Source organism: Malurus melanocephalus, unplaced genomic scaffold (genome assembly GCF_030028575.1).
Source record: "Malurus melanocephalus ecotype Western Australia unplaced genomic scaffold, MMel_1.1 scaffold_412, whole genome shotgun sequence".
NCBI lineage: Eukaryota > Metazoa > Chordata > Aves > Passeriformes > Maluridae > Malurus > Malurus melanocephalus.
The window spans coordinates 131,389-154,967 of record NW_026623644.1 but is presented as its reverse complement, the minus strand read 5'-3'; the positions used below and the strand labels follow the sequence as shown (position 1 = coordinate 154,967).

Below are 23,579 nucleotides of genomic sequence, written 5' to 3'. Positions count from 1 at the left end.
GCGCCCCCTGTGCGCACGCGCGGGGCAGGGCGCGGCCTGCGCGGGCCGGGAAGGGTGGCGGCTGTAACCGAGCGTGAGCCGCGGCCGAGTTGAGGCGGAGACCGAGTGGAGCCGAGACCAGCCGAGCGGATCCGAACCTGAACAGAACCGAGTCCAAGCACAGCCGAGCACGAGCCGGAACCYGCCGAGCCGGAACCGAAAGGAGCCCGAGCGGAGCCGAGCCCCAGCTCGCCCCTTCCCCTCTGCGACACTGCACACTGATGGTTTGGGTTCCTTTATTTTGTCATTGCTTTTGTTGCCAACATTGATTTGTTTGGTTTTGTATTTGTTCTTAACAGAAGACCCTGGACTTCACTCACATGTGCTACAGGTTCTGTAAGACCTGTTATATATTATTAGCCTGGGTACATTTTTTTATTCGCCCCACTGTACTGCACAGCCTGAGGCATGGGGACTCTGACTGTACCCACCCTGCAGTCAGAACTAAATGGTAGGAGGATGGTAAAGCCACAAAAACCAGCAGAGACATCACAACTCAGGTTCACACCTCTCACCCTTAGCTCTTCCCAGGAAAATAGAGGTTTGCCAGCTGCTAGAGACTGCACAGGATAACAGGAGCACATAAACAGACCTGAGGATGCATTCACAAGGTGACGGTAATAGCTTTAATTTTAAAATACTCCTTTATGCAACAAGGCTATACTTCTTTGATTTTTCTCTGCGCAGACTGATGATATGCTGTGAAAATACCTGTATGTGCTGGCCTGGGATGGAACAAGAGAACACTCTTCTCAAGCATCAGTTRCAGCAAAAACACACTGAAAAAACTGCAATACAAGGGTTGGACAGAGAAACGTTTTCCAGAGGTTTCTCATCAAAATTCAAAAGTTTTCAAAGAGACTCTAAATCTTTTTAAAGAGGATTGGAGACTCTGGATCTTAAAAGCCAATTTAAATTTGTCAGCGKTCCCTGGCGTTTTCCATACTTTTTGAAGTATCTGGCCTTTACTGGAGAAGCTCAGAGCTTCTTCAGAATCCTCCTTGCAGCAGAGAATCTTGCCGACAGGGAAAATCCATAATGGATGAGAGCAAGATAGGGGAGGACACTGGAACTTGCAGAGAGGCTGTAAACAACTGCAGGAAAGGGCACACGAACCCTAGAGGTCAGACATGATTCATACTCAAAAAACATTTTATCTTCACTGTATTTACCAGTTGGACTCTGCTCAACAGACATTCAAATACTTTATTAAAAATATCTTTAAAAGGTTCAAAAATTGGTATCGTATCTTTTCGAAGTCTCCTACCTTCTAGAAAYGTTTATCAGAAGAGGGGAAGGCATGGGACAACACACAACAGAACAGTTTGCTTCAAAACCATAAGGAATCAGACTGAAAAGTCGATTACATGTAAAGACCCATCTTCCACTCCAGTGCAAAGACCCCAAGAACTCATGTCAYGCTCAGGTTCCTTGGGAGGCTTTTCAAATTCATAACAAACACTTTATTTCCATTATAGTGTTCAGATCATGAGGCATAATTAAGATTTTAGCACTGCAGACTCAGCACCCTTACAGAGACTTATCTGCTTCAATTATCTGACAGTTCACAGCCACTATACATACCCTGAGTGTCACACCTGGGTTACTCCCAGTTTCTCCTCACAGCTCTTTAGGTGGCTGTTCTGACAGATGAGCTGTTAATTGAACTGTTGAGAGCATTAATTATGCCCTTTCCTAGCCCTTGAATACTAAAGGTGTTTAGTTTTTGTACTGAATTGCTGACAGGAGAGAAAGCAAGAGGAACCCCAGACCATGAAGTGATTTAAAGAAGAATTACCGACCCTGACACAACTCGAATCCTCTTATCCATTTCATTCACTGCTCCCTGTCTAATTCCCTGTTCCTGTCAGGATGCTTTCTCCACACTGCCTGTCCCTTGGAGGAGAAGAAGCACAAGAGCTAATTCTGTTCTTGGGGCAGCACAGCCATGAGAAATTCCACCTAAGAATTCCATCTGTCAGGAAGGCTAATGAGTCTAATGACATATGCCTGAAAACATTGTCATTTTTCATTAATTCACTCAGTTTTATCCCCATGGTCTTTTAGGCCAAAGGACTGCAATTTGCTAATAATTTTGAGAAAAAAAAAAAAAAAAAAAAAAAAAAAAGAGAAGAAAACTTCCAAGAGGGTCTCTATTCTGGCCACTCCTGCTCTGCCTCAGATGAAGATTACAAAAGTGCTTTGGAAGATTTCAAAACCAGTTTTAAGAATTCAGCAAGTTACAGCTACTGGAGTGACAAGTGAAAAGTAAGGCTAATTATAATGGGAGAGATTAATGTCTCAGGCAAGTTACAAACATCTGCCACCTTGTATGAACACGGAACACAGAGCTGAGACAGTAGTGATGTYCAAATTTAGGAAGCTGCTCTTCCTAATTACTTCCATTTGAAGACATTGCTCTCAAGTTTTGAGAAACAGCACACAAGCGAATTTTAAGAACAGAGATGCACTCTTCCATGGTCCCCATAAAATCATCACCCTTCAAAATCAAGAGAATTAGTTTGCTATCAAAACTGTAATTAAAAGCCAGTCCTGGACAATACACATTGCTTTGTTTATGAAGTTTTTCTGTGGCATGACTATCACCAGAAACAAAAATCTTCATTCTTCTATTGGTATTTTGTTATCATGGGAATTCTATTTTCAAATTCAATTCATAGATTTATTGCATACATTACTATGCATTAAAGTAGTTCAGTATAAAACAAGACAAATGCAATAAAATAAAGCCATTCAGTCTTGTAAGTCAAGAGATCCTCTCACTTGGACTTGGGCTACAGTTTAAGAGTTCTTGTTAAACAAGCATGGTGAGTCTTGTACAGCTGCAGATATGGAGTATACACCATACACCAAGAACTGAAGCAAAATCGAGGGATATATGAGTTTTACATCCTTTGACAAAGTACTTTGTTGGAAAAGTCTCATCTTCTTTCTTTGATGTTTATTCTGGATAAATCACCTTCTGTGTGAGAAGTRCATCCAGCCTCCAAGCTTAGGAAAGTAACATGACTAAGATCACGTAATATTAAAAGCACAAGTAGTCCACTACAGTTCTCACCACCTTCCCACAGAAAGGTTGAGAGAGAACTGACACAGCCTGTGAAGCACTAATCTGTTTTATCTTCATCCTCTGCAGCATAAATAGCTTGGTTCCTTCTCTTGATTTTTTTAATGCCACTATTCCCRTTTTCATCACCACCAACACGCTTTARTGACCTCTCAGTGGAGCTCTTTTCCTCCACCTGGTTGCTGCCACCAGACTTCTCCAGTTCCTCGTTGTTGGAGTCCATGGCATCATCAGATGACACTGCCATGGAGTCTGGCATGATCCGGATGTCAGAGAAGCTCATAGAGAACTCAGGAGGGTGATCAGGGGAGGGATCTACAGAACATGTACTCAAGTCTTCATCACCACCTTCTTCATCCAGCATTATTTCATCTGGATTAAAGGAGGAGAGGCCAGAATTATCTGTATTATATTCACTGGGTTCCTCTGCTGACCCAGTACTGTCCATTTCCTCCCCCTCCTCCTCTTCACATTCTCCTCGTCGTGAGCCCTCTTCTTTAGCCTGCTGGATCCTGTCATTGATGTCAGTGAGGCCAAACTGGGCACAGAACTCAGTGGTCTGTGGATTGATGGTGTGAACTGGCTCCATGTTTTTCTGGGGCTTGTTGGGATCATAACAAGCAGCTGTCAATGTGAAGTTACAGGGAATTTTGAGGTCATGGTTCAGCTCTTCTAACACCTCTTTGATGGCTTCTTCTGTCGCACTGTAATCCCACCTAAACAAGTACATAAAGTTAAAACAAGTGCTATTAGTTAAAAGGTACTGCCTGTTACCACTGCAGAGAGCAACCATCAAAGGTGTGTTATAAATTCATTTTACAACAGACACCTAGTTCCTCAAATGCTTTTTCAAGGTTTTTATTTTCCCTTGGTCAGTRCTGAGACATCCCTCTCCCCATCAAGGATTTGTGTATCATGACAACCCACCCCATAACCCAGCCTAATTTTCAGCCTCACAGTGTAGTTTCTGTCCCTCAAATGCTGGTATCTAAGTTTGCAAAACAAAACAAACTGCCCAGGTAGAGCAGTAAAGAAGTTCTATGCTTTAGAGTACATCTTTTGTCAACATCCCCTTTGCTTTCCAAGGCATTTAGTAAGCCCTATAGGCATTACAGGCTGCAGAACAGAAATACAACTCCAATGTAACTTTACTTCCGGTCCAGAAAAACAAACAAGTAAGCAAACTACATTTTCCTCTCTGTTTTGCAGACAACTTACTTGGCATGGAGGCCATTCTTTTCAGGCATATTCCAGGTGCTCTGGGTCACATTAATAAGATTATTGGTGGCCTTGAGGACTGCAATCCACTCAGCATCGTACTCCAGAGAGTCGCCCGCATTGGGATCATGCTCCACATCTATTATCTGCTTACAAACACACAGAAAACACATGAGGTGAGTTATTTCTCTTGACACCAGGATCTGACTAAAGTTTCAAGTGTAATTTTCACTRTACAGAGTTTTAATGAAGTTTAAAGTACACTGAGCTAGTGGTCTCAATCAAACAAGTCCTCTCAAGCCAGCCCCCCATACGGGCTAACGAAAGACGATCAGTAACAGTAAAAAAGGCATTTCTGAATTTGAGTTTACAGTATTAAAAAACAGAACACACTCCCTCCCTACTGCCAGCAACCAGTGATGTMACTTAGAAATAGAATTTGGCTGCTCCTAAATTCATGCTGCCTTCTCAGTGGATACACACAAAGAGTAGATAGGAACAGTCATTCTGCTGTATGAACACATACTCTTAGCACAGCAATGAATTATCAGGAAATGTTTTTAAACTCTTTCCTGATGAATTGAAATTCAAATCACTTTGTCTTCAGTGACACTAACCCAAATCAAACTATTTGGGTTAGCCAAAGCCCTACAGGCTCTGACTGTAAATGCTCCAAAAAGTTTTAAACCCTCAATGCTGTTGGAGGTGGTACTAATCCAGATCGGTTTTGCTACAGGATTTTAAGCCTGAACTAGCACTCTGTTTGCATAGATWAAGCCCATCCTCATACTCTCTTCCATCTTCAAAGGTAATTACTGGGCAAATGGATCCCACCACACATCAAACAACAATTAACCACTTCTCCTTGGGGATGATTAAGTCTAGTAAAACACTTSACTGCATTTGAAGAATACATCGTTAGCAGCTCACTCTCACAGCAAACTATTTTAGATTCACCCACTGAAATCAGGTACTTGTTCTAATGTCAATGGAAATAGTAGGATTAAGCAAACACTGCAGCTACACAACACAGTCTACCTATTTCAGGACAAAATTATACAAWAACTGTTCCACACACCCAGCATTCCTAGTTTCTTTAAAATTCCTCCACTTATCACCACTGTTCTTYRGCTTATATAAAAGAACAGCACTAGMAGTTCAAACAAATTAAACACTTAAAGTGAAAACCCTCTGCACATGTTCATCACCTGCAGGAAGTCTCTGTGTGGCARGCATTTATCCAGAGCCAGAAACTTGGTTGCTTTTGGTAGCTCTTCTTTGGAGTTTGTCTAAGGACGAAAACGGTGTTAACACAGTCATTAGCACCTCTGTGAAATTTGACCATTCTAAACAAGTTGTATAGACAGGTTTAAAAGGTATAATTTCTACAGAAAAACACTTTCTGAAATAGAAARTTAGGAGGGACAAAGAGAAGGACAGAACTTGACTGGGAGTCTAACAGGAAGCAGAATGCAGGTGACTGGTAGATAAAGCAAGAGCTGCATTTCAGCACTAACCAAAGYAGCTGAACACAACCAGCCGTGGAGCAAACGAAAAAACTGTAACTTAATTRGAAACAGACTTGTTGAGCCTACAAGGCCTGGAGTTACATTTTTTACAGGTAAATAACTCGCTTACAAGAACAGCACTGGTACCACTTTCAGGGATAACTGCTTCAGCTACAGGCTGATTTTTGGCTTAATCCGGGCTAGCAGCCCTGCAAAACTGTAATACAGGGATCCTCCCACCCCCAGGTATCCATCCACTTCAGTCATTCCTTTATCATTCCTTTTGTGACAAGGTTGTCTCCTTTTTATCACCTATTTTGAAGTTATCTCCTTCCACAACAGAGTAGGAGAGTGCTTTTCTATACAGTTAAATTAACAAATTTCAAGAGTAATAGCTTCAGCTATTTCATGCCTTTCTGAAAAAGGTTAGGGAGTTACACCCCTCATTTATAACACCTCTTTAATTTACATAAACTACTAGTCCTAACACCACTTAATTTTTTAAAGCTTAAGCTGAGTTTTAAGAACAAAAGCCACTAAATTCCTTTTCTGGACATGATTACAAGCACKAGGATTCTAAAGTGTGCCTGGGACACATCGATTCTCCATTTTCTTTCCCCCTTTACCTCGTGTTGCATGAAAGCTGCAAATTTAACRTGGAGATGTGCTGAGAACCAGTAGGCAGGCTTCAGGTGCTGCAGAAGCTCTGAAGCAGCAGGGCTTCCCAACGTGTTGCTCTCCACTTCTTGACGGAAGAAGGATTTCATTTTGAGGAGCTGTTTCTTGTTTCCATAGTGATAGATGCTCCTTGGCCAGTCATGTGACATAAATATATCGATGGGACGCTTTAGCTGTCAGGCCAAAAAGCACATGGCATAACTACAACACATTCACAAAGGAGTTTAGAAATTACTTGGGGCAGCCAGCTGTGTTTTATACTGCCTCATAAAAGGGTTCATGGCATCACCATAAATCAGGCACTCAGGAAATCATACCTAGAGAGTAAGTTCTCTGCCCACAATCAAAGGCATCTTCTTCCTCATGAAATTTTTTTAAAGCTTTATTTAAAAGGGATAATGGCTAACCACCATATTCCTCCTCAGATCAATGTGTTAAAGCATGATTTGGTTCAGTATCCAACACAGTTGATCTGAATAGCTTTAACTTCCTACTTCTAAATCAATGAAAAATACCATTGTTTAAAAAATAGGCTTTCCACTGACCTGTTTTAGTTTGAAGACTTCAATATTCCTCACGTGGTAAGCACTTCTGATGGTCTGCTGGTTGTATGGTGGGCACTCAAAGTGRCCTGAAATGTTGAAAACAACAGTAGTTGCCTGAATCACTAGTTCCCTCCTACATTGTTAGCAAAGCAGCTTTTTGGGTCATACAGACATTTAACCWCAAATACAAGGCTGTGAGTTTTTGTGATTGTTCAAAGTGCTGCCACCCATCATGAAACTACAGTTYAACAGGTTCAGCAGCAGCCTAAACATCCCTGTCACTGCCCACAGGCATCACAGGCTCCGGAAGCATAAGCATGTACCCTGACAAAAGGSAGGAGTTTCCAACTTTGCCTTGGGACAAGAAACATGAATGCCTAGCATAACTCCTACATACTCTACAGAATTAACAAAAAAAAAAATGCCTTTTTAGTTATTGCCAAAAGAGTCTTRTCTAATCTCCCTCAGGTAATACTCAGGCATACAAAGTGTCCCCCTGATGACAGCAAATTTAGTTAGCATTGACAGAATCAGGTGTCCCAGAAAACTGGTTCAGTACTTTGCAGCTTGAAAACCACCTGCAAAGCTTCTCTGAAGCTGTTTGTTAGTAAAGACAGCACAGTACAGTAACCASAAGGGCCACTCTTTCAATTGCTGAGATCAGAAAGAATAAACTATCTTCTACTCACTGTCATGAGGTACCATCTGCGACAAGATGTTTGCCACCCTTCCCAGGAAGAAGTCTTAAATACACACCCACATAACCAGGAGGAACCACATGTACTGACCTTAAACCTCCAAGAAGGATAACACACTTATATAGARTCACAGTTATAAACTGACTGTTTCACTCAAGGAAAGCCTAACAGTGTTGCACTGCACGCTGAAAGGACACTGCCATGGAAAAATCAACACTGTTCCAACAGCGTTCCAAAGGCACCTCACTTCCGGCTGTGGTCACCGGGCAGCTACAAACTCATGTACCAACTCCAGAAAAATCCCTGCATTGAGCCAAGGGAGGTGTCCAGGCTAAGAAACAGTTCGGGGCTGAGCACAACCAGACTCTCCCCACCCTCGCGCTCCCCCGGTACCTTTCCGGTAGTCGTGAGACTTGAAGATGCCCGAGATGCCACCGATCCTTACGCCGCGGAACCGCACCACACCCGCGTAACCTGCGAGACACGGGAGGGCGGTCACGGCGGGGCCGAAGGGGCTGTGGGAGGAATCGCCGGAGGGCCGGCACTGGAGCGGAAGGACCTTACCGAGGTAGTAGATGTTGGGCGCGACCCACCCGCCATAGGGCAGCTCCTGGAGATGGTTGGAAGCCTCGTGGTTGCCGCCGATGAACACGGTGAGCACCGGGGCTTTCTTCTCGCCCGAGTAGTACCTGGGGAGACACGGCAGCTGCTGCACCCGGCCGAGCCCCCGCGGGTGGGGCCGGGACCGGGACCGGGACCGGGACGGCGGCACTCACCGGTAGAAGGTCTGCATGTGCCGGTACTTGGCCGGCACAGCCATGCAGTGAAGGTCCGCCTCATTGCGCACGGCCTGGAAGTCCCCGCAGCAGAGCAGCAGGTCGGGCCGCACGTTGTGGCGCCGCTGCAGCAGCTCCAGCGTCTCGTACATCTTGTCCAGGGCGCCGTGGCAGCACCCGGCCACCGCCACCTTCATTGCCGCCGCCGCCGCAATGAGCGGGCGCCGCGCGCACCTTGCACGTCACCTCCCCGCGTGACTTTGCGTCACTGCCGCGCCTGCGCCGTGAGGGGGACGGGACTGAGGGACAAGCACCGCCCACGGGCCCGGGGGACACAACGGGCTGGGGACACAGGGACCYGGGCCCGCCCCTTCATCACCCGCTGCTCTGGGGAACCCTGCCCGGTCACCTGCCCTGGTCCCSTCCCACCCTACCCGAGCAGGGAGGTCGGACACCGTGACCTCTGGCGATCCCCTCTAGTCTTCCCCGTTCTGGGGCCAGCCGTTGGAATGGGCTGAACGGGAAGGTAGTGGAGGTGTTCTGGAGCGAGTTCAGAGCAGGGAACGGAGCTGGGGAAGGGTCAGCAGTCTAAGAGGAGCAACTGAGGCAGCTGGGGAGGTTCAGCCTGAAGAAAAGTAGGCTCGAGAGGACCTTTTTGCTCTCCACAGCTCCCTGATAGGAGGGGGCAGCCGGGAAGGTGTCGTTTTCTGGTCTCAGGAACAGGGACAGGACAGGAGGACGTGGCTTTAAGCTGCAGCAGGGGAGGTTTAGGTTGGACATTAGGAGACATTTCTTCATGTAAATGGTGATTAGACACTGAATAATGGGCTGCCCCAGGGAGGTGGTGAAGTTCCCGTCGCTGGAGGTGTTTTAGAAAAGACTGCACGTGGCACTCGGTGCCCTGGTCCGGTTGACAAGGTGGAGATCAGTCACAGGTTGGACTCGATGATTTCAGAGGTCATTTCCAACCTGAGTGATTGACTGTTATTCTGTAAGTGGCCAGTGGGACCTTCGCAACGGGCATTAACATGGGCACAGTCATGAGTACCGCGGTCCGTGACTGGGCAGGAAGGCTCTCGCCCTCACGGAGTGGGGTTGTACAGCGGGGCAGGAGTCCCTGCGGGGGTACCTGGGCTGCACAAGGAGCGCTGCCCGCTCCCCGGCACCACAGCACCCGTCGGGCACTGCCCGCACCTCCTGGGTCAGCCCTGTGGGGAGCAGCACAAGCTGTACTTGTCCCTCACTGCGTGGCTCGGAGACCAGTAAGTGTTGGTGGAGCAGCAGGAGCAGTGGCTGTGCACGCTCTCAGCTGGCATGTGTTGATAAAACAGYGACTTAGGGGGGCCAGTTCAGCATTAGACAGGCGTGTTTTTAGCGTAGGCAAGCACTGGCTTCTGTCACTTTGTAGCACACAAGGACGGGAACAGCCAGTGACTATCATCGGGGCAGGCGCGTAGGAGGCGAGGTCAGAAATCGGGCATCTCCCCTTCTCCTTGCGGACTGACGGGCTCCCTCTTTGGAGGGCACTGATTTCCTGCTTCGGAAGGGCGGTGGATTGGATTGTAAGGTGGCCGTGTGTGTCACGTAGTAAAGCCGCTCCAGACTTTTTCCACTTTAAGACTGGTTTGGAGGTTTTTAAAGTCTTGGGATGGAACAAAATTGCAAGGACATAGTTAAGCATTAACTTGCTACTGCTTCCCCTGTAATCATGGAACCAAGCAGACATTCCTGTTTCCCCACGGTAGCAAGCATTACATAATGGCCTCTCTTTTGATACTAAGAAAATATGAATGTTGTCTCCTACATTTCATAATTCACAGTGTTGCATTACTCTGTGTTCTTTGGGGCTCATCCAAGCCCAGCTGAAGTGAAGGGGAAAGTTCCTCTGGCTTCCAAACTCCACAAGTCTCCAAGGAGAAAGCACACAGGGGAGCGCTCCTGGGGTGCACTTGGTTCTTTCACTAACTTTGCTGAGACCTATGTGGCATAGTGCAAGAACTCATCAGTCCCATACCTCTCCTGGGAAAGCTTTCCAGCTCTCTGGGGAAGAACAGCAACCTCTCCCATTTGCCATGTCTCAGACTCCCTGAAAGGAAGTGGTGAGACAGACAAGGTCCATGAGTCTCTGGAAGATACCACCCTACCCAGGGTACATCATCTCGAGGGGCTTTCTGAAACATCTGCCCACCCAAATTCATCTCCAGCTGAGCAAGGTAAATTGATACTGTAATTGTATTTCCTGAGTTTGTTGGCTCAGGCTCACTTCTACTCTATGTGCCACGTATCCCAAGCAAACTGGGACAACAGAGTCTATAAAGTGGGGCTGTTTTAATGTTGTAGCACTTTAGTATTTGTATACTATTCATGATGCATTTCAATATCCATAGTTTAACTTGGAGTGTTCACGGAGCAAAACTGCTCTGACCTTTCCAGAGCACAAAGGGAAGCAGCCATGCTACTGTTAACAGGTAAGTGGCAGCAAGTTAATGCTTAACTACATTGTAATTTTGTTTGGTCCGTCAAGACTGTTTGAAAACCCACGACTGAAGCATAGCTGTCTTCCAGCACATGACTGACCCATGTTTGGCCTTGGATCGGGTTTTGCAGTCACAGTCCCTTGCCCCAGTTGCTGTGCATGTGTCTTCTGCTTGGATGTCCTGTCCTGCAGCAGAGGACCGAGTGCACATCCTGTCCTGCACAAATAGCCAGGGAACTGTGAGGCCAAGGAGGGAAAAGCCCCAACAAGCAGGCTCAGGTCAGTGGATTGCTTGGATAGGAGGTATTTGCCCTTTCAGATGTTGCCTGCCCGCACTGATCAGTGGGTAATGTTTTCTTCATGCAGTAGTTTAGTGCCATGAAAGTAGTTTTCCTCTCCAGAGAAATGAAGAATAAAGGCATCTGAAGGGGCTGTGGATGACAGAATTGCTTCCCTCATCTCTGAGAATGGAATGAGAGGAGCTTTTGAAGCCTTTTCTGTCAAGAGCTTCCTAGTGTTTTAGAGTGTACCAAAAGATCTCTAGCAAGATTTATACAATGCTAAAATGAAGAGGAACAGCAAAAGGGAGGGAGRCATCTGTGTTTGACTTTTGAGGAGGGATAGCATGGCTGAGAAGAAAGGTACAAGGAGAAGTGCTGGGAGACAGTGTTTGTGAAGGAGAGGAAGATACACTGGAGTGCAAGAGACAAACCGGATGTGTTCCAGCTGAGATTTTGAGCTGCCCTGTAAGCTATGAAAGCATGTGAAGTGGCAGGTTGGTGTGCAGCTGAAGGGARGGGCTGCTTCAACCAGACAAGTCTGAAGCTCCTTTAGGAAAAGGCCCCAAGAGATTGGCCTGAATATCACATGGCTTACCTGCAGCTATGCCCAAGTGTCTTTGGGCACCTCCTCCCCTAGATCGTGTCTGATGATTGCAACACAATCTGCAGTGCACCAACACAGCTGCCAATGCCAGCCTGTTGGGGCTGAGGGCTGCAGCTGCCTCCCTCTTCGAGCTGCACCAACAGGACTCTTTCCCTCTTAATTTGTACCTTTTGCCAGAGGACACTGCTTTGCCAGCGGGCACTACTGATGGCCTACAGGCAACAATGGGCTGGAAGTCTGCTGGAGGAAGGGAGATTAAGCAACCCTGAGTAAATTTGCAAATGACACCAGGATGGTTGGGAGCATTTCTCTGCTCAAGGGCAGGAAGGCTCTGCTGAGAGACCCAGACAGACTCGATCAAAGGGCGGAGGACAATGGCATTAGGTACACTAAGGCCAAGTGCCACATCCTGCACTTGGGGTCACGGCAGCCCCCTGCAGCTCCGCCCCCTGCAGCTCCAGCTCTGGTGAGAGCTGTTCAGCAAGAAGGGACTCACGGTGCTGGTAGACAGCAGTTGGATATGAGCCAGTAGGATGGCCAAGAGGGCCAGTGGCATCTTGGCCTGTACTGAGAGTAGTGTAGCCCAGCAGGACYAGGGAAGACATTCCTCCCCTGTACTCGGCATCGGTGAGGCTGCACTACATTCAGTTCAGCGCCTTTCACCTCTAAAAGGACATTGAGGGGCAGGAGTGCATCCAGAGAAGGGCAACAAGGCTTGGGAAGGGTCTAGGAAACGTGTCCCACGTGGAACAGCTGAGGGAGCTGGGTTTGTTTAGCTTCGACAAGGCTCGGGGGAGCGGGTGGGGCTCATCGCTCTGCACAACTCCTGAAATGAGGCTGTAGTGAGGGGGGCCGGTGTCTGACGTGCCTGCAGTGAGACGATAGGAGGAAACAGCCCTAAGGCGAGAYAGGGGAGATTCRGATTAGCTATTAGAAAAAAAATTCACTGCTTGGGCGGTCAGGCATTGGAATAGGTTGCCAGGTAGGTGGTAGAGTCGTCGTCCGCGAAGGTGTTCAAGAGGCGTCTGGATCAGGCGCTGGCTGATGTGGTGTAGTGGTTTAGGGGTTACAGTGGCAGTGCTGGGTGCGTGGTCGGACTGGCTGATCCTGGAGGTCTCTTCCAGCCTTGACGACTTCGTGATTCTCTAATCACGGGGTGGCATTCCGGAGGGGAAAACAAAACCCGCCGTCCGCGATGGCTGGTGAGCCTGTACAGCGGGGACCGGCCGTGAGGCAGCCCCCGGACTCTCCGCGGCGCCCCGAGGCTCCTGAGGCGGCCCGCGGGTTCTCCGAGGCGGGGCCCGCCTCCGCCCGCCGCCCCCCCGGCCCGCGGCGCTGGGCGGGCCCGGCCGTGCGGAAGGGGTGGCTGGGGCGAGCGGCGGAGCGCGCCGGGCGGCGGGAGCGGCGCTGGGCATGGGACGGGACGGGGCGCCGCCCCGGCGGGTACGTGCGAGCGGACGGCGGGGGCTGGGGCGGGGGCTCGCCCCGTGCGGGGCAGCGGTCGGTGCCGCGGCTCCCGGCGCTGGGTCGGGGTCCCCGCGGGGCCCGGCGGCGGGGGCCCCGGGCGGTGTCTGCGGGTGAGSAGCCGGCGCGGGGGTCGCGGTGCGGGCGCTGGCTCGGTCCGGGAGGGGCTGGAGGGGTGCGCTGAGGACGGCGGGGCCGGCGGTGCCGGGCACACGCGGGAGGCGATGCTCGCYCCGCACCGGCGCTCCGTGCTGTCCGGGGCCGGGGCTGTGAGCTGTCCCCGCGGAGTTGTCCCCAGGGGCTGAGGCGTAGCAGGTTCTAAGCACAGCGTGTTCCCAGCTCGGAGGTGTTGGCTGCTGAGAGCTGGAGGTTAACTCCGGTGAGGGATCCTCAGGCTGTTCTTTTTCTGTGACCGCTTGCCCCAGCACCCTGGGTAACTGGTCCTTCCTTTATCTTCGCTGTAGCTGTGAATGAATACGTGGTCGTGAAAGTAGGATTTAATTTTTTTCCCCGACRTTTTTCTTCACGAGCAAGAAAGGGAACAACTTTGGCTACCAGACTCCGTGGTTCATGGGCAGATGAATTCTAGATAAAGTTGAGCATAAACTTGTAAAACTGAGATTRAATAACGAGTGGAATGATTTATGAAGGAGGTGTTCCTGCCGGAGTAATTCTCTCTGCAGGTCATCAGACAGCGTTGGTCTCAAGTAATGTAAATATTTTTAAGCCTGGGACTAATTATATTACCTCTGTTTTTTTCTGCTGCAGAAGGAAACCCTGGGAGTTGTGCTGCTCTGTGCTCCCATCTTTGCAGAAATTCGGGCTAGGGAAGGATTCCAGAGGCAGGTAGTCCCCCAGGCTGTTTGGTGCTCAAATGCTGCCTGTAAGGCAGGGCATGTTTTTCTTGGTGGTGGTCTCATGGCTTTACCTCACATGATGTGATGCCTGCTTCAGGAAATAACTCTTCTGAGAATCTGCTGAACCATTTATTTACGTCACTTTCTCTCTTGGTTGTTTTATGTCAATCTCTCCAGCTTGGCAGGTCTGCTAACTCAGGTTGTGTAGGGGGAGGTTATTTTACTGAGAACTTTCAGGAGATTGTCAGTACTGYTAGAATTAGTTTTGTAAAATTATGTGTTTAATGTCTGCTGGATTCTGAGAAACTGAAGCAAGATACAGTGGTGGGTTGTTTGGGTTTTTTCCTAGTATWTACATATCTGGAAAGGGTAACACTGTTTATCAGTTGCAACTGATTTATATTTTCCTGAAAATGAAAGAGAAAAGTCGAAGTTCCCTGGTGGCACATGGCCAGTTTCCATTACCTAGACCTTTGCAACCACTGTCATGTGTCATATTATTTTGTACTCGTAATTTGCACAAAGGTGCAATATTAAAGGTAGCTATGAGCAAAGCTCCTCAAATTACAGCTGACTGATGTGTGACTGCCAAACACYGCAGAGATTCACTGGTAAAGCATCTATTTAATTTCCTTCAGCTGCAACCTGTGGAGCAGGTGATGAATAATGTGGCTCAGGCACTCAGAAAGCACTGTGGTGCAGTCCTGCGGTCTGACACTCACTGCTGGTAGCCCTGGAGGTATAAATATGATGCTGCACGGTGGAATTTGTTTTCCCTTTTTTTTTGATGGGTGGGGCAAGTGTTGGTTGGTGGTTTTTTGTTTTTAGTAAGGACCGTTCTCCATAGACAACTTTGCCACCGTTGAAATACACAGAAAACCTGACTTGAAGTAACTCYGAACTTGGCATGTCCTGGTGCAGGACAGAGGTTGCTCTGCCTTCATTGTGTAAATGTTTTCCAATACTGATTTGACTTAATGACTGCATGTTCTTCTTCCCCGTAAAACCAGGATTTCTCCTGTTACACGGAACTTTTCTGAAGGCTCAGTTAAAGCTTATATCCTGTGCTCCAATTCTGTCATAAACAAAAGCAGAACTGTCAGAGCAAAGCAGAACTGTGGAGGAAGGGAACTTTCTCATCCATAGTTAAGGTAGTTGAATGCTGCCACAAAGAACTGTTTTCATGGGGATTACAGGACAAGATTCTTCCAGCAGACTTCACTGTTGTATTTCCCCTGCTCCTATGTCCCTKGGTGTGTGTCATGGAATTTCTGAGCTAGGACTGCCAGGGCAGTTGTGACTGAGCAGGTGCTTTGCTTTGACCATATGAAACACTCCCTAATGTCACATACTTTGGAAAATCGGGGCTCAAGCACCAAAACTGATGTATTATTTTTGCAGGGTATAAGGAGGATAATACTGGAAAATATTACCAATGTTAATAATTAACTATGTTAACAATTAATCAGCRTTTGGTTAGCATGTGAATACTCTGCTGATGGAGAAATTAATAATTCTGAGTGTAGAATACTGTACAGGTAGGRTGCAGTAGGCAATACCTGAGATCATGCATGTAAAACATGAGCTAGTTAAAACTTACTTCATTTTAATGAATATGCAGCTTCATGAATGTGAACATGGCTGATCACTTAATGTGATGGAATCTTTGCCCTTATCTGGTTTTCTGTTTGGTTTTTTGGTTTTTTTTTTTCTGTGTGTATTGCTTGTCTTTTTAATCTGCTTCTGTTTAATTRCACAGGGAAAACAGAGGAATTAATGGAAGTTCTCTTTGTTTTGTAAAACTCCCTGGGTTAATAAAGACACAGAAGAAATTACTTCCTCTGTCTTACTGGGACATCAGGCAAGTTTTCCTTGGTAGAGGACAGGGAATGGAAAGGTTATGCTCCCTGAAATGGTGCGTGCTTTGATTGCACTGCTCTGTGTCTCTGGGGTGGCTTATGGAAGGCACAGGCACAAAAATCCGTACCAGTGCCAGACTTGTTGGATGCCAGGACATGCTGCACCTTTTGGTGTAATTTGTTGCATTTYGACAGCTGCCGCTGTTCCTAGTGTGAGAGGGAGGCTGGCAGGAACAGGCTTGTGGAAGGGATGGCTGGTGGGAATGACAGCTCTTGGCTCCTGGGACTGCACCTCAGAGGAGAGGCTGGGAATGCAGCACGGGGTCAGAGCTTTTCTGTGTCACTGTGCTTGTTGCTGATCCATGGAATAKCTGTAGTACTCCAGCTGGGGCCAGATATGGGCTAGGAGCCGAGGCTGCCGTGCAGAAATGGGCTGTCACGTTAGACAAAGAGAATTTTACCCAAACCTTGATTGCCTGAAGATTGCACTGACTCCAGTGTAATAGATGTAAGACCTAAAGAAGTYACACATGACAACAATGACAAATGTGTGAGCTCTGAATAGATGGGCAATGAATGAAAACATTTTTTTTGTTTTAGTTGTTAAATTAAAAGGGCTCTGCAGACCACTTGCAGATGGCTGGTCTGCTACAGGAGAAATTTAGCTGCCAAGTAAATTTCCAAAAATGGTTTCATGGAATCTGTAAATTGTAATTTCAATGTCAGCAAAAGTTAATGACCGAGGGGAAGCTGTCTTGGACACAAATCTTCCTTCCACTTAAATAAAATCACTTTAATTCATGTAAAGTGAGTGGGTACTTTTAATACTAAATTAACATTCCAGGGACAATAAATTTATCTTGCTAATATGAAATTATCTCTTTCCATATACGGTTATAAACARCCAGGAGACACATTACTTAATCAAGCAGCCTTTCTGACCTCTGCCCTGAGCCTTGCTAATTATGTGCTTTTGAAGCTTGTTCACCTCCAGTGTTTTACTGGTTGGTCACCTTATTTTCTTTCAATGTATCAGAGCTCAGGCATTAGGTTTTTTTTTTTACTTTGTGCCTTCAGCATGTTTGTGAATGTGTTGGGGTCTTGCTAAGTGAGCCAGGTTGGTAGTTCTACACAGACGTGGGGCTGGAACAATAATTAGTTGGCAAAGTATTTGTGTATAAGGGGTTGGCGTTRTGTGGAAAAATAGTGTGAGTTTTTACCCTCCTGCTGTCTCATCTGCCTAACTGGAAACCAGTCTCATGGGGCACAAATTCCTGTCTGGTCAGTTTTAGTTCCAAGACTGTGCAAACGGAAAGCTGAAGAAAGGTATTTCAGAAAAGCTGAAAAGGGTGACATCTTTCCTGGTACTGTCAACTCTCCTTCCCAGCTGATACCCCCAGTGGCAAGCTTTGCACGAGCCGTGCACTGGTGCTCCCCAGCAGTTTSTGTGTGCTCCTGTTCAGGGACTCTGTGCTGATGTTTGTGAAGGGGAAAGAGGCACTGGAATATTAGATAACCCGTCACTTAACCTGAAGAAGTTGCACTGAGTAATACTGCATTCACTAATACTGCGAGTCAGTATTTTAAAACAATAGATTGTAGTCTAGTGCCAGGTTTATTTTTAAAAATCGATGCAGACTATTATTATTATTGATACTAGTCCAGATTTTGAGTGCTGGGCTTGCCTTACCTTGCTGCTGGAAATGTGGAGAGTTTGTATTTAAATTAGTGTTGGGGGGTTCTTTTTCTTTAGGGTAAATCTACTGAACCAGATTTACCAGCGTAAAAACTCACTTCTCCGAGTGCACGGTGACTTCAGAGCAGTGTTAATGGTCCTGCCACGGCTGATGAGGCTCAAGGTCATGTCTGCTTGGAAGCCTGCCTTGATAAGTGTTCCTATTGCAGTGACCTCCACGGGTCACTGTGAGAATGCTGAAGTCCAGCTACAACTGCTCAAGTTCTATGCTCTGGAGCTCTTTGACAAGAAGGCATGAGAGACAAACAAACAAATATTCTGCTGTGTCTGGATTTTCAGAGATAGATTAACAAAGGACTTTTTAATGCTCCTTAAAGGAAATGAACTGCCATGGAGTAGGAGCATAGCTTTTTCTGTAATTGATACCTGGATAAAGTATAGGAAGTACTTTCAGCTTTTCTAGGGAAGAGTGATCACTCTTCACTCCTGGGGGGATCCGTGTTAAGGCTTGCATTGTCCAACACAGTTATAAATGGCCTGGAAAAGAGGCTGAGTAATGAAGTGACAGTGTGTACTGAAAAATCACAGAATCAGAGTAGCAGAAACAAAAGCTGGCTCCTGTTGCAGAAGGTTCTCACTGTACTTGGTTGTAGGTACTTGATACCAGCAGATGTAAACTAATGTGCACAAGGGATAAACAACTCCCTGTGCTTGTGCTGTGATGAGCTCATGAGAATCTGTGCCATTCAGGAAAGAGATCTTTTAAGAAGTGCAGATAAGGCTCTTGGAAACTCGCTCAACAGCACTCAAAAACAACAAAARAAAAGGCAAATAGAAATGACATCTCTAGCAAAATGAGAGGGAGCAAACCAAAATGCCATGGTGTAAATCGGTGGGGCTTCTGTTTAATGAATAACATACCCTCCCAAAGTTAGGGGCAGATGTTCTCCCCTCTCTGAGGAGTTGTAGTTAGGATTAGGGAAAAGCACATGACTGAAGAGCTTTTGTAAAGAGTAACCAAATAAACTGGAACTTAGCCTGGAAAATGCATGTTTAGAAGTAGGAAGGATAGGAGGAAGGATTATGATAGAGATCTGCAGCTATGGGAATATCCCTTTTTATTTTGCCAGCCCATCACATCAAGAATTAAAGGATATCAAGTGGTGCCCATGTACAAAGGTGTTGACTTTTTGCAGAGGAGGTGTTAAAACATAGCCCCTTGACTCCCCAGAACCTTTCTGGGTCCGTGGTATCCTTTGATGAGACATTTCCCAGGTTTGCTGCATGTGTGTGTGTGTGCATTTGTTTTAACCTGCTTCTGGTGGCACTGCCCACCTAGTTCTTGTGTCTGAGGAGCAGGTATGCAGTCAGACCCTGTCTGTCATTTCCATGCTATTCATGATTTTGTAGACTGTATTTCTCTAAGTCACCTCTCTTCCAGCCTGAAGTGCCTGGTCCTGCTCCGTCATTCCTCACAGACAAGCTGTTCAAGACCTCTGTTTCATTATCACTGCCCATCTTTGAACCTTTTTTCTGAGGCTCCATGAAAATATTGGTCCCTAAAAGTGAAYGCCTCCCTCTAGAATAGAGTGCTCTCTCTGTAGATCTCTGGGCATTTTACAAAGGACAATGGTATCTTTATGCCCTCTTGGAAGACAAGTAGGAAGAGGGACAGAGTGAGATAATCCAGGTGGTTATGAGAGCAGACACTTGAGAATTATCTGAAAGCAGTGAGGCTGGGAAGGGGAAAATAATATATAGGGATAATACTGATTTTTGAAAGGTAGCTTGAAAATTCATTACTGCCTGTGGTTCTCATCTTTCCTGAATATTGTGCCCACTTCRGGTTCCTGTGTCTTAAAGTGTGTAATTGAACCAGAAAAGCTTATGAGAGGGGCACTGGGAAAGATCAGAGGTGCAAAGTGGCTTCTGCACCAGGACAACTGAGTAAGCTAAGGGAAGGGAAAGAGAAGGCAAATGGATGACATGTGGTTCTGTATGTTTGGGAATGCAATGGACAGTGTACATGGAGGAGTAGTGTTTGTGCAGCGTCTCAGTACAAGATCTTGACATACTGAAGCTGGTGAATGACAGGATTGAAAGGGGTGGTGGGTGGTGGAATGACTTTTGAAAAGATGCTCAGGATGCAGAGAATTTCTGTTGAATCCAGAGATCATATGGGAGAGGAATTCTACAAAGGTTAGAAAGTACATTCAAACCACATCCAGCTTTACAGTTATCAAGAACTGGGAACAGTTGGAGGCCAGGAGAGTACTCCTAGGAAATACCRTATGTCTTTCTAATACTCCTTGAGTATTGGCATTTAGCCATTGTTGGAGGCAGAAATGGTTTTTCCTGTGTTCTTGTGTAATCCTGAAAGATGGAACTCATCTAATGTAACTCCTCATCTCAAAACTAGATTGTTAAACTCAGTGGGGTGACCTTTCTTTTTGAGGTGCCTCCCTATCTGCACTGCCTGCAGAACATCACACTTCTTGGCTGAGTAGGTGAGATGAATCCCACCTCTGCCATGTTTTTRTAAGAACAATAGCAATTTACAGAACTCAGACAAGGATTTATRGCAGTGACTCTGAAGACTTCTCTCAGACTCTCTCTGGCACTCCTGGAAAAGGCTAAGAGGTRATTTGATTACAGTGTGTCAGTACTTATAGGTGAGGAAATTTGTCTTCCTGAAACTCTTTTAATTTAGCATAAGAAAGTGGGATAGCTGTTCGTGGAACCTGATGTTGAACCTACTTAAATGAGAAATGATGAGCCTTTTAATAGAGTGCATGTAATTAAATATTGAAGCACTTGAGGATATGAGGAAGTGTCCTCTGCTTCAAATAGAAGTGCTCAGTTTGAGTGGGTCGGATCCTCTAACCAGGGTTATGAGGCAAGTGGGGATTTGTAGCCATCACAGTTTACTGCAGTTTCTAAAACATGAAATAGCTTGGARCCAAAACCTCCTAGAAATAAAGGTTCTACAGGTTCTGATTCCCTTGCCAGTGTCAGTGGTATAAGTCCCTCTAATCCCCAAACTTTACAGATGCAATTGAGAGTGGTTTCTTTTACTGTCCCTGAAATGCCTGGACATGCACTGAATTTCTGCTGGTCCCAAGGTCTGAAAAGCTGTATTTTCCACCKAAGTCCTACATACAAAATAGTTCTGTTGCCATTAAGCACATCAAAATATTATAAGCTGTAAATATATAAGAAATAGAGGACAAAGGAGCAACTCAGAATTTTTTCTTCTTAACTTAAGTATAGGAAGAAAAGTTAGTCTTTTTARTCTTCTGTTCATTTTGGAAAGTAATAAATTGTGCAAGTGATGGTGAATTGTTAATCAGTTCCTTTGTGATGGGGTCCAAAATAATTTATTAAACGTCTGGTTGTAAAATTTCCTCTTAATTCAGCAGAACTGGATTTGTTGGAAAAATTTCTTTGAAAGAATACACTGCTTTGTTTGCCTGCTTTTATCTTCTGTAAGCAATATCAATTGCTCCCAAATCTGCTTTGCTCARTAAACTAYAAACAAAAATCAATAAWTTYTAAATAAGAGGATACAGTTAAATGCTGCTTTTTGGTAYCACAAACCCCTCTAAGGGGGTATGACCTGACACCTCATGACACAGGCAGGGTGATACACCTGAAGCCATACTGGTGACTGTCCAAATGGCAAACCTGTGTTCTGTGTTTTGCAAGAGTACTGAACTGGAGGGTTGGTGCTACCRCATCTTCCACTAGAAGTGAGCCATTCCACTGTGATGCCAAGGCCATGTCCTGCTGCAGGAAGGCTGGCTTACTCCACAGCAAATTATGGTGGTTTCTAGCTCCTGTTGCTAGTGCTGTAGATAAGGGTTTGAGAAGCCTTCTCTTGAGTTAGAGACTTTCAGAGGCATTGGARCCCTGTCCTGTAGCTTTCTGGACTTCAAATCCAAGTCAGTCAAGTGCTGGCTGAGAGTCCCCATCCAAACAGATGGTCATTGTTCAGTTATTTAACTCCTGCATAATCTTTGCATGAATAGAATTTCTTGTGTGTCTTATAGAATAACCTTTTATATAATTGGTATCTGCAATAATTTTTTCCTTTGGAAAGTGATTCATGTCATCTTGCAGAGATAGGACAGACATAAAGCATTATTCTGCAGTCACACAAGAAGCCCTATTCATTCACAGTTTGTGTTGTGAAGCCAGTTCTGTATCCCTGGGGCTGAAATTGTGGCACCAGCCCTATTTACAGAATCTTTCTGCAGTGTTTCTGAACTGGGGGCTGCTCCAGAGTCAAACTGGAATGAAGTAGTGGCCTGAAAAGAGCCAAGTAGGAAAGTTTCTTGATACGCTTGGTCTTTTCATTYTATTCATAAATAGTAGGTGTTAGTAACCCCACAAGAGTCACAACTGAAGCTCAGCTTGGGGCTGTGTTCCCAGATCTGAAAACGGGGATACTCCTCTCTTAGGCTTTGTCCTGACTGGGTTTGCGTGCTGGATCATGTTCAACGGATCACTCTCAAATAAAGCTGCAAGCTGAGCATGTCCTACCTTGGGCAAGGCAGTGGGTAAAGGAGAGAAATTTCTGCTCTGCRTCTGAAAGGATTTGTGCTGCTCCAGCCCTTGAATAACCTGAGCATGTTTCTGCAGACAGTGATAATAARGCAATTAATAAATAATTACTGAGAAGACATTAGTTAGTGTGGTAGAAAAGCGGATACTGGGGTTTTGTATTGRTTGTTTGATTACTTTCTCCTCTGATGCAGCAGTAAAAGGTGCTGACAGCTGAGGCAGGAGGCAGCAATCCTGTGTTGGCCTTGGCGAGTTTGTGTTTGGATTGTGTTGGTTTGTGATAGTACCAAATAGTACAGGCAAACTGGAAAGGGATTAGAGAGTGCAGCAATCATTGCATAAATGCCTAAAATTATTATTGGGCATAGCTGAAAAAAAAAAAAAGAACTAAAAAAAAAAAAAAAAAAAAAAAAAAAAAAAGAGTCCATTTAGGCTGGGAATCTAGGAGACCCTTTCCTTGAAGGGTTTGTGGAATAACCTTGCAGACGTAAAAGCTTCATTGTTTGACGGTGGCTTAAAGGATTAGAGAAACTGGCTTAGTCAGTGAAAGGGGTACGTGTGGAGGGAGGAAATGACCCTTGGAGTGACAGAGGAGAAGGAGACAGTAATACCTTATTAGTGTGATTAAGAAATAACTTAATCAAGATGTAATTATTGCCCAAATTAGGTATAAACCCAAACTGTAATTTGCTGGTAAAAAGAAGATCAGTCTCTCCTTGCTGCGTATGACAGAGGGAGGAAGGATCCTTCAGGAAATCCTATGCTTTTTGAGAAGCAATGTTAATTCATCAAAACTGCTGTCCTGAAGAGCTCTACTTTCTCAAAATACTGTATAATGTTTATTTCAGGAAAGGCTAGAAGGCTTGTTTGGAGTTGATGCAGGCCCAGCAGAGGAAAAGCAGCAGACCCCTTACCCTGATGTGTTGAAGGGAGTCTGTGGATCAGTGGGTTGTTGGAGGCCTAGCATGAGTTTCCTGACAGAAGCCCCTGAAGGTGTTGGGGAGSCAACAGCCCTTTTTAATTGGTGGCTCTGATTCAGCAGAGGGTTTAGCACACGTGACAGTGGAACCTGAGAGGAGAGACTGGAGGGCATGGGGTGTGTTCCCTGGCTTTGTGAGTGATGGTGTGAGCACCTTGGGCTGTGAAAAGGGCTCTGTGCACGCCCTTCCTCTTGCTGGTGCCTTGACTCACTGCCTTGCCTGGGGCACACCTGGTACCACTGCTGTTCC

The 23,579-nt window shown here is 46.0% G+C and overlaps 2 protein-coding genes across 3 annotated transcripts in view; one reads left to right on the top strand and one right to left on the bottom strand.

Annotated features, from left to right (window-relative positions):
• Positions 1–1,231: 1,231 nt before the first annotated feature.
• Positions 1,232–8,790, bottom strand: DBR1 (debranching RNA lariats 1). Its single transcript, XM_057379617.1, has 8 exons — positions 8,551–8,790; positions 8,339–8,463; positions 8,168–8,248; positions 7,077–7,162; positions 6,480–6,704; positions 5,554–5,634; positions 4,346–4,491; positions 1,232–3,843 (listed from the first exon to the last, which is right to left on the bottom strand). Exons 1-8 carry the CDS (start codon positions 8,745–8,747, stop codon positions 3,168–3,170), a joined length of 1,617 nt encoding a protein of 538 aa, XP_057235600.1. The 5' UTR covers positions 8,748–8,790; the 3' UTR covers positions 1,232–3,167.
• A 4,481-nt stretch (positions 8,791–13,271) lies between these two features.
• Positions 13,272–23,579, top strand: part of PPP2R3A (protein phosphatase 2 regulatory subunit B''alpha) — a 54,731-nt gene continuing 44,423 nt past the window's right edge. The window contains exon 1 of one of the 2 annotated variants that reach the window (XM_057379605.1): positions 13,272–13,354. The gene's annotated coding sequence lies outside the window, so the exon portion shown is untranslated. Of the gene's footprint in view, positions 13,355–13,432; positions 13,489–23,579 lie in introns of those variants that run through there. The other variant, XM_057379606.1, reaches the window with a different exon arrangement.